General features: G+C 39.0%; 1 protein-coding gene across 2 annotated transcripts in view; it reads left to right on the forward strand.

Moving 5' to 3' along the window:
• The window catches only part of DPYD (dihydropyrimidine dehydrogenase), a 627,421-nt gene that overhangs the window by 237,980 nt on the left and 374,777 nt on the right, over positions 1–14,664 (forward strand). For both annotated transcript variants that reach the window (XM_030572745.1, XM_030572746.1), the window contains one exon: positions 14,032–14,228. In XM_030572745.1, the coding sequence (XP_030428605.1) occupies positions 14,032–14,228 (197 nt within the window). The remainder of the gene's footprint in view (positions 1–14,031; positions 14,229–14,664) is intronic.

The raw sequence follows: 14,664 nt of genomic DNA on the forward strand, positions 1-14,664 counted from the left end.
AGATAGTTAAGGGTTAATTCCTCTTTTACCTGTAAAGGGTTAAAAAGTTCACCTAGCCTAGCTAACACCTGACCAGAGGAACCAGTGGGGGAACAAGATGTTTCAAAAGGAAGGAGGGAAGTTTTTCCTTTGTTAAGAGTTTCAGTTTCAGTCGGAGTGAAAAAGATCAAGGAACCAGCCTCTGATCAGAGTAGTAAGTTTTAGAAAGGAATAAACAGGTTTATGCAATTAGAGGTAGAATCAAAGTGGGTATTTGGGTGTTTTTTTTTTGTGTAACTAAATTTGTGCCCAGGGGAACATCCTCTGTGTTTTGAATCTGTTGTCTGTGAGAGTAGCTGGCATGCTAATCTCTCCCAGAGGGTTTTCTTTTACCTTTCTTTTCTTTAATTAAAAACCTTTTTCTTAATACCTGATTGATTTTTTCCTTCTTTTTAGATTCAAGGGGGTTGGATCTGGATCCACCAGGAGTTGGTGGGGGAAAGGAGGGGGGATGGTTAATTTCTCCTTATTTTAAGATCCAAGGGATTGGATCTGGACTTACCAGGGAATTGGTGAAGGAGTCTCTCAAGGCTACCCAGGGAGGGGAAGGTTTTTGGGGAAAAGGGAGTGATCCAGACACTGAAAATTCTGGATGGTGGCAGCAATATCAGATCTAAGCTAGTAATTAAGCTTAGAAGTGTCCATGCACGTCCCCACATCTGTACCCTAAAGTTCAGAGTGGGGAAGGAACCTTGACAGATCTCTTCAGTATTTTAGTTGTAGAAATCTTAGAAGATATTCAGCTTATTCAACAGAAAGAAATATAAGTACTAACAATTCTGTATAACTGAAATTTAAAAAAAAAATCAGTACATGCAACAGTACAAGTACTGAAGAAATCGTAAGTCATTACCAGTAACACAAACGGGCCCTGATTCTGCAAACATTTAAGTGTATGCATAGATTTATTTACATGAATGCTTACAAATTGTGTATTTTAGACAAGCAACATGTGGGGATATTAATGTGAGCTGCACATCAATGGTGCTTCTCATGCACTGTGTAAAAGTTTTTTTTCTTCCTAGTGTCTTATTTACTAAAAACTACATTGTGCTTAAAACCAAATTTAACAAATTTTTGCATAGAATTAATCTGAGGATAATATATGTGATTCATTGCAAGATAAAGTAATAATAAAAAGGCACCCTATTCAGTTTGCTGAGATGAAGACAAATTTATAGTATAGCAGGAATGCAAATTAAAATGGGAAAATACATGGGTATGACGTATGTCCCTTTTGTGTTTCTGTACAGTGACTAATCTGTTCATACAGCAGATAAAACTAACTCACTGTAAAATATTTGTCTTGAATATTTTAAAACACAAAATATGGAACCTCCCGCTATTACACGTTCCTTATTCCCATCCCAATTTTTGTAACTATTTACCTCATTGTAAAAAAGATATTGTAATCAAATAAAAAAGAGAAATGCATTTAAATAAAAGGAATCTAGATCCTGACAGTTAAATGTGAAACTGGACAATATTTTATGTTATACACTCTATGTTTGTGATATAGAATGTGTATATTGTGTGCCGTTACCAAGGTAACAGTTGCAGCTAGAGAATAGTGTGGAGTAAAAACTCACTGTGATAAATTAAGGGAGTGCGAAGAGCTCAGGTTAGACCTTCTGCTGCACAGGTCAAAATTATATTAATATCTTTCCTTCCCTTCATTCTCCCCCTCCTCCCCATTACCTAGTTGCTTTTAAAATCGTGAAATATTTCTGTTTCTTGGAATGCAAGTTATGTGGAACTCTGCAACTTAGAGTATAGTGACAATATAGGTAGACCTGTATGAATATGAAATCTACAGAATATACTAACATTTACTTCTTTCCCAATGTTTAGGAACATTTTGTAGGTTTGGAGCAAAAGTGAAGTGCAATTTATTTGACTGTTATTTATTGATGTATTAGTAAGAAGTCTAACAAATGATATATTTCTGATTAATATTATTGAGTTTAAAATTAATTTTTCACTGTTTCCATTGAATTATTCTGAATGGAACAGCAGAAGCTAAGTAAAAACTGCATTATTTCAATACTTAAATATGGTCTGGACCATGTTCTTCCCTGACTCTCCTCTCCTTACCCCATGGAGTCTTTGTCTCTCTTTAAGGATATCTTCTGGTTGTTGTTACAGCAGGAAACAATTGGGAAAGGAGATTTAATAGAACATTTTCCTAGAGGCAAGTTATTTGTGGGTAGTTGCTATTAGATAAATTTGATAGTGGCTTCTCTGACTTTAAGTGTTCACAGGGAAACTGGATTGCTATTCTGATACTTATGTCACCTCCTGAGGTTACCCATCAAAATGAGAACTGAGCGTTACTCTTTGTTAATTTTTTGTATTTGTCTTGATTAAACCCTTTGTCCTAAGGATTGCTTTCATTCTTAATCTGAAATCAAGTTGAAGTCTAAAAAGACTGAGTAAAATATAAAATTGTGCAGCTTGTTTCAGGTGATAGGCAGGATTTAGTGCCCCGGCACAGGATGTGGATCCAAGGACTTCTCACTCTGGTATTGACTTCTCACTCTGGTATCAGATTTCTCACTCTGGTATTGACACAGACTCTCTCTGAGTTCTTGGACAAGTGACTTCAACTGTCTGGATGAAATTCTGGCTCTATTGAAGTCAGTGGGAGTTGTGATATTGACAGGGCCAGGATTTCACCTTTTGTCTCAGTTAACCAGCTTGTAAAACAGGGTATAACAATATTCACTTAACTGCTTGACAGAGCTGAGGATTGTTCTTCAAAGATAAGCAATATTTTCTAAATATTATCTAGGCTTACAGAATTTGAATAGTCTTTGTGTGAGGCCTTGGGCCTCAATTTTGTTGGCACTTACTGATGTTCACAAATGTGTGTGGAATTAGTGATTTAATTTCTGCTAGTGGAAAAAAAAAAAAAGGTCAGTTTTAAGTACCTGCTCATGGATATAGTCTATGGAAAAGCCTTTATTTCCTGGACCGTACATTGCTACAAAATAAAACTACTTGAGTGAGAATAAAATTTTACAACTTCAGGAAGGCTACAGATACCTGTACTTTGCTTAATAATTAATTTAATTAAAATTCATCCACATGCTTATTTTTACTTTAATAATATGTTCAAATGTACCTTAATAATGCATTCCTGCCTACAGCGTTCATTCAGAAAAGCTCCATTGGGAATGTATTGGAATGTATGAGGATAGTACAATCAGGTCTTAAAATTTACTGGCTTTATTACCGGTAAAATATATTTATTTTCAGTTGGTGAGCTACTAACAAAACAATATTAGAATAATTCAATCATATGAAATGTGCTAAAATGTTTCAAGCTAAATTAGCTGAAGTCTGCTCTAATAGCTGCTTGGCATCACATTACTCCTAATTAAGTGTTAAAAAAGCACAGTTTTAAAAACTTTTTAATCCAGGTATCTTCACCTCTTGTTAAATATGGGGCTCCAGAAATGTGTGCTACACAATGGTGAAGTTGAAGCTTAGGTTACTTACTAACAACTGAATCCTTTCAAGTGCCTCCTTACTTTTCACAGATTTTTGGAATCAGTTATTTTGTTTCTAAAGAAGTGGTCATGAAATTGAGGGTGGGTCATTAAATAGGACTGATCATCCCAGAAGGTTTATTGCTGTGTAAGTGTACTAGACTCCCAATTCTGAATCCAGTCTATTATATACTTCATTTTATATTAGGAGTTATCAGAGCCTGAGTTGTAGTTTAGTGTTGAGATCCATCTTCCATTCTATTCCCACTTTTCCATAACTTTTCCAAACAAATTATTGGTCTCAGTCCAAAGATAAATTAGAGCAAAATTGTTTAGCCATCTTTGAATGAAGCACACATGAGGAGAAAGAAAATCTTCTATACTTTCCACTAAGGAATATGGGGTTCGGACAACTCAGAAATGAGAATTGTTAAATTTGACTTATTTTGTAGATTTCATTAAGACTTGAACCATAGGGTCCCCTAAACTGCTCTAAGCGCTTATAATAGCTTTAGATTCTTAAAATCACACTGAGAACTTAGTGTGATATAAACAGTTTATTCAGCTTCTAGAGATTCAGTTAAGGACAACACGTCATCCAGAAGGCCTCACATAAGGAAAACAGCTGGTTTCTGGAGGTATCAAGTTAATTAACTCCAGAACAAGAAAGTTACGGGCTTGGCTTGGTAAAGCCAATAGAATTTATAAACTCTGAAAACTGAATGATCTGACTTTAATTTCCCTACCCCACACCTGTATAGATTTTGTTGTTGAAGGATATTGTCGTTCTTAAGGTGCCTTGAGAAACTTTACCAGCTTTCAAATTCAAGAAAATGAATTGTACATATCTTGTTTTCTTTTGTTATACAATAGAGTGTAAAATGTTTGTTAGAATGTATGGGTTCCATTTTTTTTAAGAGCTAGCTGGGTATTTTATTTATGTGCAATGCTGAGAAGGAGCCAGTGGTTGTGGTACATGATGGTACCAGTGACATAGGGAAAGATAGGATAGAGGTCCTGGAAGTCAAATTTCGGCTGCTAGGTAAAAGATTAAAGTCCAGGACCTTTATGATAACATTCTCTCAGATGCTTCCACATGCAGGGCTAGTTAGGCAGAACTGCAGGGTCTCGATGTGTGGATAATATGATGGTGTTCAGAGAAGGGATTTAGCTTTATTAGGAACTTGGGAACTTTTTAGAAAAGGGAATAGCCTGTATAGGATGGGTGGACTCCACTTAGGGTGACCAGATAGCAAATGTGAAAAATCAAGACAGTGCATGGGGTAATAGGAACCCATATATAAAAAGCCTCAAATATTGGAACTGTCCCTATAAAATCAGGACATCTGGGCACCCTAGCTCCACCTAAACCAAAAGGGAACCAGATTGCCGGCATGTAAAACTAAAAAGTTCGTAGAGGAGTTTTTAAAGTAAGAGTTGGGGAAAACTGAAAGGTGGAAATGAGCACATGATTTGGACAGAGACATCCCTCAGGAGGATCTATTAAAGGGTATGCCGTATATCCTAGTAAAGAGGAAAGGAGAGATGTTAGTAAAGTACAGGTAGAAGCTGAAGAGGAACTGTCAAATGAAAGATGAATAGTCACATGAAGGCAGCCAACTAAATATTGATGACTTTTATAAGTGCTTGCAAGCAACTGCAAGAAGTCTAAATATTAAGGTAGGTGAATTTGAGTGCCTGGTGGAATGATGATAATCAAGGGCCACGGTAAAACCTGCATACAGAATGTATAGGATGACAGAGTAAGTTGTTCTGGTGGTGGAGAGGCACTATATGTGAAAGAAAACATAGAGTCAAATAAAGTTAAAACATTAAATGAATCAAAAAGTATCATAGAATCTCTATGGTTAGAAATTCCATTCTTGAATGATAAGAGTATAGCAGTAGGAATATACGACCAACCATTTGACCAAGATGGTGATGGTAACTGTGAAATGCTTAGGGAGATTAGAGAGGCTATAAAAACAGAAAAAAAGCAAAAATAATGGGGGATTTCAATTATCCCCTTTTGACTGGGAACATATCACCTCAGGATGGGATGCAGAGATAAAATTTCTAGACACCATTAATGATTGCTTCTAGGAGCAGCTAGTCCTGGAACCCACAAGGAGAGAGTCAATTCTTGATTTAGTATTAAGTAGCACAAAGGATCTTCTCCAAGAGGTGGATATAGCTGAACTGCCTGGTAATAGTGGCCATAATGTAATTAAATTTAACATCCTTGGGGGCATTTAATTTCAAAAAGGGTAACTACAAAAATGTGGAAGCTATTTAAATGGAAATTAAAAGGAACAATAGCGAGTGAAATGCCTGCAAGCTACATGGAAACTTTAAAAAAAACACCATCATGAAGACTCAAACTATATGTTATACCCCAAATTAAAAAACAACAGCAAAAAACAGGAGGAGGACCAGAAAAAGAAATACTGTGGCTAAGTAAAGTAAAAGTGGCGGTTAGAGACAAAAAGACATCTTCTAAAAATTGGAAGTCAAATCCTGCTGAGGAAAACAGAAAGAAACATAAGTGTAAAAGTCAAGTGTAAAAGTATAATTAGACAGGCAAAAAAGAAATTTGAAGAGCAACCAGCAGAAGGCACAAAAACTAACAGCAACAATTTTCTTAAGTATATCAGAAGTAGGAAGCCTGCCTAACAATTTGAGTGGCCACTGGACGATCAAGGTGCTAAAGGACCATTCAAGGAAGAAAAGGCCATTGTGGAGAAGCTAAATTAATTCTTTGCATTGATATTCATTGGAGAGGGTGTGAGGAAGTTTTTCACATCTCAGCCATTCCTTTCAGGTGACAAATTTGAGGATCTCTCACAGCTTGAAATCTCTGTAGAGAGACTTTGGAACAAAATGATGAATTAAACAGTACTAAGTCACTAGGACCAGATGGTATTCACCCAAGAGTTGTGAAGGAGCACAAATATGAAACTGCAGAACTGCTAACTGTGGTTTATGACCTGTTGCTTAAATCAGTTTCTGAACCAGATGACTAGAAATTAACTAAAGCAGGAGTTGGGAACTTTTCAGAAGTGGTATGCCGAGTCTTCATTTATTCACTCTAATTTAAGGTTTTGCATGCCAGTAATACATTTTAACATTTTTAGAAGGTCTCTTTCTATAAGTCTATGTTATATAACTAAACTATTGTTGTATGTAAAGTAAACAAGGTTTTCAAAATGTTTAAGAAGCTTCATTTAAAATTAAATTAAAATGCTGATCTTACACCACCAGCCTGCTCAGCTTGCTGCCAGCCTGGGGTTCTGTTCACCTAGGCCGGCAGCGGGCTGAGCAGGGCCTGAGGCTAGGACGCCAGTTGGCAAGGGCTGGCAGCTGGGACCCCAGACCTGGGGGGAGGGTCAGGGGTCAGGGCAGAGGGCTGGATGTGTGTGTGGGGAGGGTCAGAGGTCAGGGCAGAGGGATGGGGGCTGTGGGGGTGCAGGGCAGAAGGCTGGGTGTGTGTGGGCGGTTCAGGGGTCAGGGCTGAGGGATGGGGGCTATGGGGGTGCAGGGCAGAAGAGTGAGTGGGGGGGTTCAGGGGTCAGGGCAGAAGACCGGGTGTGGGGGGTTCAGGGGTCAGTGCAGAGGGATGGGGGGATGGGGGGTGCAGGGCAGAAGGCTGGGTGTGTTGGGAGTTCAGGGGTCAGGGCAGAAGGATGGGGGGTGCAGGGCAAAAGGCTGGGTGTGTGTGGGGGGGTGTTCAGGGGTCAGGGCAGAGGGCTGAGATGCTTGTTTCGTAGGGGTGTTCCCAGCTCTGAGCGACTCATGGCAAGGTGGCTGGAAGGGATATGCCCTGTTCCACCCCCTTCCCCAAGGCCCTGTCCCTACCTCTTCTCTGCCTCCTCTATGGAGCAGCGAGCACGCTGCTGCTCTCCCGCCTCCCCCTCACAAGGGCCATCAGCTGACTGGCGCAGGGAAGAAGAGGAGGAGGGGCAGGAAAGCAGCACGCTAGGGGAAGAAACAGGGGAGGGGAGAAGCTTGGCTGTCACAGGACCAAGCTTTTGCCTCCTGCCCCCGCAGGGGAGAGCAGTGGGCGGGGGGGCTGAGTGGGGCTGGGGGCCGGGACTATGGCAGGCAGCAGCGTGCCACTTAAAATTAGCTTGTGTGCTGTGTTTGGCATGCATGCTGTAGGTTGCCAACCCCTGACCTAAAGTGATGACAATTGTTAAAAAAAAAAGACTTCAAATGTGATCCTAGTAATGACAGACCATTTAACTTCAGTACCAGGCAAATTAGATGAAGCTATAGTAAAGAACAGAATTGTCACTCACACATATGAACATGATACCTTGGGGAAGAGTCAACACAGCTTTTTTAAAGGAGAATCATGCCTCACTAATCTATCAGAATTCTTTGTGGTCATCAGCAAACTTGGACATGGGGATCCAGTGGGATATAGTGTACTTGGACTTTCAGAAAGCCTTTGACAAGGTCCATCACCAATGACTTTTAAGCAAAGTGGGCGGTAATGGGATGAGAAGGAAGGTCCTCTCATGGATCAGTAACTGGTTAAAAGATAGGAAACAAAGCATAGGACTAAATGGTCAGGTTTCAGGAGAGAGATAAATAGCAGGGTTCCCCAAAGATATATACTGGAACTAGTGCTGTTCAACATATTCCCAAATGATCTGGAAAAAGAGGTGAACAGTGAGGTGGCAAAATTTGCAAATGATACAAAATTACTCAAGATAGTTAAGTCCAAAGCTGACTGCAAAGAGTTATAAATGAATCTCACAAAACTATTTGAGCATAAGCTTTCGTGGGCTACAGCCCACTTCATTGGATGCATGTAGTGGAAAATACAGTAGGAAGATACATATGTACACAGAGAACATGAAACAATGGGTATTACCATACACACTCTAATGAAAGTGATCAGTTAAGCTGAGCTATTACCATCAGGAGAGAAAAAAACTTTTTGTTGTGGTAATCAAAATGGTCCATTTGCAGCAGTTGACAAGAAGTTGTGAGGAACAGCAGGGAGGGGAAATAAACATGGGATAAAATCCTGCTCAGCCCTCCTGCAGCCCTGGGCTGGAAAATGCCCAGTGAAGATGGAAACTTTGTGGAAAGTCTAGTAAATAGCTACTGAGCATGTGGAAATGGATAGCAAAAGCTACATCCCTTACACCAAGGCCACCTCTCTGACAAATTTAAAGTCTCACCTCCAAAGCATTGTGGCACTAGATATGACAAGATCATGGGCAGGAATGGGTAGAGCCCTTGAGGTGAGGCTGTAATGGCGATTTTGAAAGGGAAAATATGTGGATGATTTCACCCTTTCTTGAAGGCGGGGGAGAAAATGGTGAAAAGGAGAAGAAAGAACAAGACAATTGGACAAACTCAGAAAACTTAAACTGAAAAGCACATTAGAGAATTGGTTCACAACCTTTTGCATATACACAAAAGTAATGCATGAAGAGAACCTGGGTTGAAGTGTGGCTCTTTTAAAATATATGGATAAGTAGGCTATATGGCCTAGTGGTTAGGATGCTGGACTGGGAATCAGGACCTGAATTCTTATCCTGGCCTTGCAACAGACCTACTGTGTAACCTTGGGTAGGAGTTTTTTCTCATTTGGGGCAGTGGAGGATCAGAGTTTTCTGTAGGAACAGAAGACCAAGACCTATGACTGAAATGCATTAAAGAAGGGAGTGGGGGGAGTGTTTTAATTCTTCATGCAAATACAAACATGCATAAGGAGTGTGGAGAGCAGGATGGCATTTGTTAGAGTTAACAAGGGAAAGAGAAAATCTCTGAGTGGTAAAAGTCCTACTAAGGATTGCGCTTTGCCTCTCTTCGCCAAGGTAGTCATAAAATTTCTTTATAGTGTGCCCACAGTCAGGGCGGAGGAAGAAGGGGAGATGGTATTCACATGTAAGGTGGTATTTTACGCTTACTTGGTATGCAGAAATAATTACCTTCCTATAGGATTTGTACAGTAGGACCCAGTGAAATTTAATCTCTTGAATTATAATGTAGTGAAACTTCACTGTAAAATGAGTGAAAGTCTTTTGAAATGCACTGAAGCAATTTTCAATTTTCACACTATGAGCCTTGACAGCCTTAAAATGCAAAACTCCCATTGAACTCCAGATGGCAAGATATAGCAGGCTCTGCTGTATAAAGACAGTTTTAGCCTATGCACAAGAAGACAGAATTAAGGTTGAGCATTCAGACTTAACTTTTAGAATTTCCTACACGATTGCTTGATTTCTCAACCTTAACATTGCACTAATATCTAATTCCCTCCCCCACCATTTATTATAACAATTGGTTAGATTATGAGTCTGACGTAGGTCTGTACCATCTCAGTTAGTGCTCCTATTTGCTGAACAATGTATTTAAAAATAAAGAAAATGTACTTGAATAATATTTGTATATGTGTACTGCATAATTTATACATTAAAATATGCTAGGTACATAATTTATATTACTGACTAGCATTCTAATACATGTGTATGTGCCTTTAATATATAAAAAACTAATGGAAATGTAAAAAATGGAAAAGCTGCTACCTCCTTCCATATGAATTTAACAAAGGAAACATTTAAAAAAAATCCTATTCCATTTTAGTTATCATAGTCTAGTTTCACAGTACAATGTAAGCTTTTCAGCCTGTGAAATCCATTAATAACCACATTAAACCCTCCCATATTGTATAAGTTGTCAGATATAAATGATTCTTTTTTAAACAATTATCTATCTCTTGCTTCTTGCAGTTAGTTAAAATGCAATGCCAATTTACAAAGGCTGGTAAAAATTTTTGGTTTTTAATCATTGGTTTACCTAGCTGAGAGTTTTCAAGTCAGTGTGAAGAAAATGAACATTTATTCAAGCCATAAATGAAAATTTCAGTTCATAAGTATATTGTTATTAACTTGAAAAGAATATGCACTTCCCATTTCTGAGGAGAGTGTGTTAGATGTCACTCACAATTATGGTAATGAGTTTATTAACAGTATACATTTATAAAGGGCTAGATAGTGCCTGTAGGGCACAGCCATGCATTGGGAGTTACATAGCGCTGTACTGCTCCTGAGAAATACTGAAAGGTGCTCTCCCTTTGAGAGGCAGAGTGATTCCCAGGGCTCTCTCTAGTGTGATACACTGAGATTTTTCGTTGGCAGCACAAACTGTTCACCCCTTTTAAATATACGAGACTGCAGTGCTGTTACCAAGATACTCTACTGGGATCTACAATGCCCCCAAAGTACCAGAGATTAAATGGAGCCATAACTTCTTTCCCCATATGTCCTAGCTAACAACGGTGGGATTCTACATGGAAAATGCTTAGAGGCTGCAGTTCTGTCCTGTACTTACACAGTCCATAGAAGGCAGAGAGGTCCTTCTTCCTGCTGTTACACTCTGTGGTCATGCAAGGGCCAGGCAGAATCTGGTCCAATGAATCTGGAATCTGTCTCTGTATCTGATTTAAACTTGTTTAAAAATGCAAAGCGTGAACAAGTTTTGTGATGTTTTTCATTGTAAAGAAATAACTGAAAATATAACTTAGGCAGTTATAACAGCTAGTGGCTTTGTCATAGACCCCAGAATCAGAGCTATGCCCCAGCTTTTAAACAGGAACCCCAACATTCTGCCTTTAGGATAGGCCACACTGCCTCCTGACCTCAGAGACTGAGCCTTTGGCCTCAAGCACTCCTGCTTCACACTGAGTTCTGCCCAGTGAGTCCAAGTGAGATAGGCTCCTCCTCATAGGCTTGTACACTCTTCAGGGACTAATGCACCTTAGCATATTTGCAGTGACACCAGGCAGTGTTTTCAAAACAATAGGGTTTATAAGTCAAATGGAACACAGCATTGGAAAGTCCTTCGATTAGCATATGGAAATGAAGGTTAAGACATAGTTCATCTGGCCAAGCCAGAGTCATCCACCAACTGAACTGTAATAGACTCCAATATCGTTTCTGAGTAGCAGTCATGTTAGTCTGTATCCGCAAAAAGAACAGGAGTACTTGTGGCACCTTAGAGACTAACAAATGTATTTGAGGATAAGCTTTTGTGAGCTACAGCCCTCTTCATCAGATGCACAAAATGGAACATATAGTAAGAAGTTCTATATGCATACAGAGAACATATATAGCTTCTTACTATATGTTCCATTCTATGAAACGTTCTCTGTATGTATATACATCTTCTTACTATATGTTCCATTCTATGCATCTGATGACGTGGGCTGTAACCTGCAAAAAATTATGCTCAAATATATTTGTTAGTCTCTAAGGTGCCACAAGTACTCTCATTCTAATATTGTTTCTGTCTCTCTCAACTTGTAATGGGATCCATTACCACTTCAGTCTCTCTCTGACCCTTTTGTCAGTGTCAGGTGAAAGCAGCCAGCCTCTTACAGAAGTCCACTCCTTTCCCATTGCCAGTCATCTCTCTGCCCTTTGTTCTCAAGGTGATTTCTGCTCTGCTTCCCTGCTGATAGGTGTGTATGTATGTGTGTGGGGGGAAGGGATTAACCTCTTTCCTCTTGGTCATTGATAGCTGGTGCGAATGATTTAGTCATTGGTGCTTCCCATTGTCTCTTTCGGATTCTGCACTGATATTGGTCTCTTTCAGCAGGTTCCAGACAGTTCATTAACAACCATTTGCTGCTCCTCAAACAGCAAGGCAACATACACCCTCATGTCTCCTGTGCTGCCCCAACAGCAGACTGAATGTCCCCTCTCCCTTCCCCACTGGGTAGCAATACAAAGTACGGAGGGAAACTGAAGTCGACATAAGATTAATAAAAATATTAGAGAAAATTATCACCTGATCTCTGAAAATCAGGCCCATTTCAGTTATTCCAAATTAGAGACCCCAAATTGGGGCGCCCAAAATCACTGATCATCGTTGAAAATCTGGCTCTTAAGGCTACATTTTCAGAGTTCTTTAGGTACCTAAAGAAGCAGATAAGAACCATGTGGGATTTTCAAAAGCACCTAACTCCCATTAAAATCAATAGAAGTTGAGTGCTTAGGAGCTTTTGAAAACACCACTAGATGCCTGTCTACTTCTGAAATGTGGACCTATGTGGCTTGCCCAAGAGACACACAGAAAAACTGTGGCAGAGACCGATCTTGAGTTTCCAGCTATTGCATTAATCACAAAAACATTTTTCTTGAACAATAAGTCTAATCTGGATCCTGTTTTGAAGGAGGCACCAAGTAAGGGGCTTCACATCTTTTTTTTTTTTTTTCAGTGTCCTTCTCAGATGGGGATTTTATCCATCCCTGAACTTTGTTTCCCATAAATTTCAATCCTAAAGTAACTTTGGGACTCTGTTCATGCTTTTCATCAATGCAGGCTATATTTAATTGTGCACACTATATTACTACCTTGGGTTCCCCTACTTTCTATTTACTTGTGCAAGCAGAGTAATTCCAAATGTTTTAGTTTCTATTGTTGAATGACTTTGGTGGAAGTATAAAGCATCAGGTTGAAGGTCAAGTGATTTGATCCCCCAAGAAATGAAATCAAGAAATATTCCAAGCATGGTATCTCATTACCAGGAATCCTAGTTTTTCATGATCAAAAAACCCAAAATTCTCCACTAAAAACCATAAAAATCTATGTTTTTCTACTATTAAAATGAAATGTGATAGTGGGAGCCCCTCTGCCCAGGGCTGAAGCAGTCCCATATTCCTGTGTGTGCACCAGTGGCATGGGGTTCTACTGTATCTTTTTATTTATTTATTTTTTTTACAAAATGTAAAAACTAAAGATTTTCTGTAAAACTGAAAATTCTGCATTTCTTCCATTGTAAATGGATTTCTAGAATCACTATTTATTACTATTATAAGTTTGATATTATGAAAGGAAAAATAAGTGGTGATACTTGAGTATGTTTGACATATTGCTAATTTCTTCAATAATGTCTCCTTTTATGGTCATGTGCTTTCGTCTTTTTAAGGTGCCAGTGGAGCTCTGATGGTTTATATCATCTGAGAATCTCAGCCCACATTAGTAGCTTTGTAAAGACCAAAAAGAACCCCTAAAGAAACTAAAACTGAGAACACAATGCTGCTGTAACATGAAAGGATACATGGGGTGGGGAGTCATGGGAGATTATTATAAAACATTCTTCAATTGTGTTTGCCATATTGATATAGTTTTTGATAACTAAATCCTGCTCTGAGCTGGACTGGTGCACAAAGAGTGAAGGGAGCTAAGGGAGTAACTTTTCAGCCAGGCAGGATTGACTGGCAAATTGGGGATGGGAGGAGCAGTCTATATGCTGTGCAATGGAAGATTTTCCATTAGAAATCTCTTTCCCTGGACCCAAATGAATATTTGTATGCATTTATATAGTGGTAGTCTATTTTAATGGACTGAAATAAAAAAAAGTAATAATACTAGCAGAAAATTACATTGTGATCAGTATTTTAAAGCCATTTATAGTAAAGTTTCAATACTGGGATTGGCATTGTACAGTATTTAACTTCTTAAATGTATTTCTTTTCAGGTGTTCAAAGCTATGAATATTCCTCAGATTAGAAGCCCTTCCTTACCTCCCCAAGCAGAGATACCTGAAGCCTACCATGCAAAGATAGCTCTCTTTGGTGCTGGGCCTGCAAGTATAAGTTGTGCTTCTTTTTTGGCTCGATTAGGTTACTCAGACATCACCATATTTGAAAAACAGGAATACATTGGTGGCTTAAGGTAAAAACTGGGCAAATGCGTGTTTTCTGTGGTTGTGGGACGCATATAATGAGGGGAGATAATGACAAATTTTAAAGATTCACGTAAAAAAACCCCAACAACCAACCTTCCTCATCCATGTTAAATATTGTCCTTAGTTGCACATATGTTTGAACATTCCCATTCAAGTTTAGTGACTGTAAAGAACCAAATTATGTTAAAAAGTAGACTAATATATGACTGCTATGAAGGGAAACATAGTTTTCACATCTGCAGCTTTTTCATTTAGCCATGGCGATATGAAAAGAATTGGAACTGAGATCTGTCTTCTCAAAAGGGCATACATGCTTTTGCCAGTTGAGGTTGGACAATCACATCAGTATCTGTGTATGCAAATCCTTGAGCTGTACATGTATATGAGGCTTTGCTCAGGTTCTAGAGAAGCATGCACAAAAAG

The sequence above is a fragment of the Gopherus evgoodei genome, chromosome 8 (assembly GCF_007399415.2).
Source record: "Gopherus evgoodei ecotype Sinaloan lineage chromosome 8, rGopEvg1_v1.p, whole genome shotgun sequence".
Lineage (NCBI taxonomy): Eukaryota > Metazoa > Chordata > Testudines > Testudinidae > Gopherus > Gopherus evgoodei.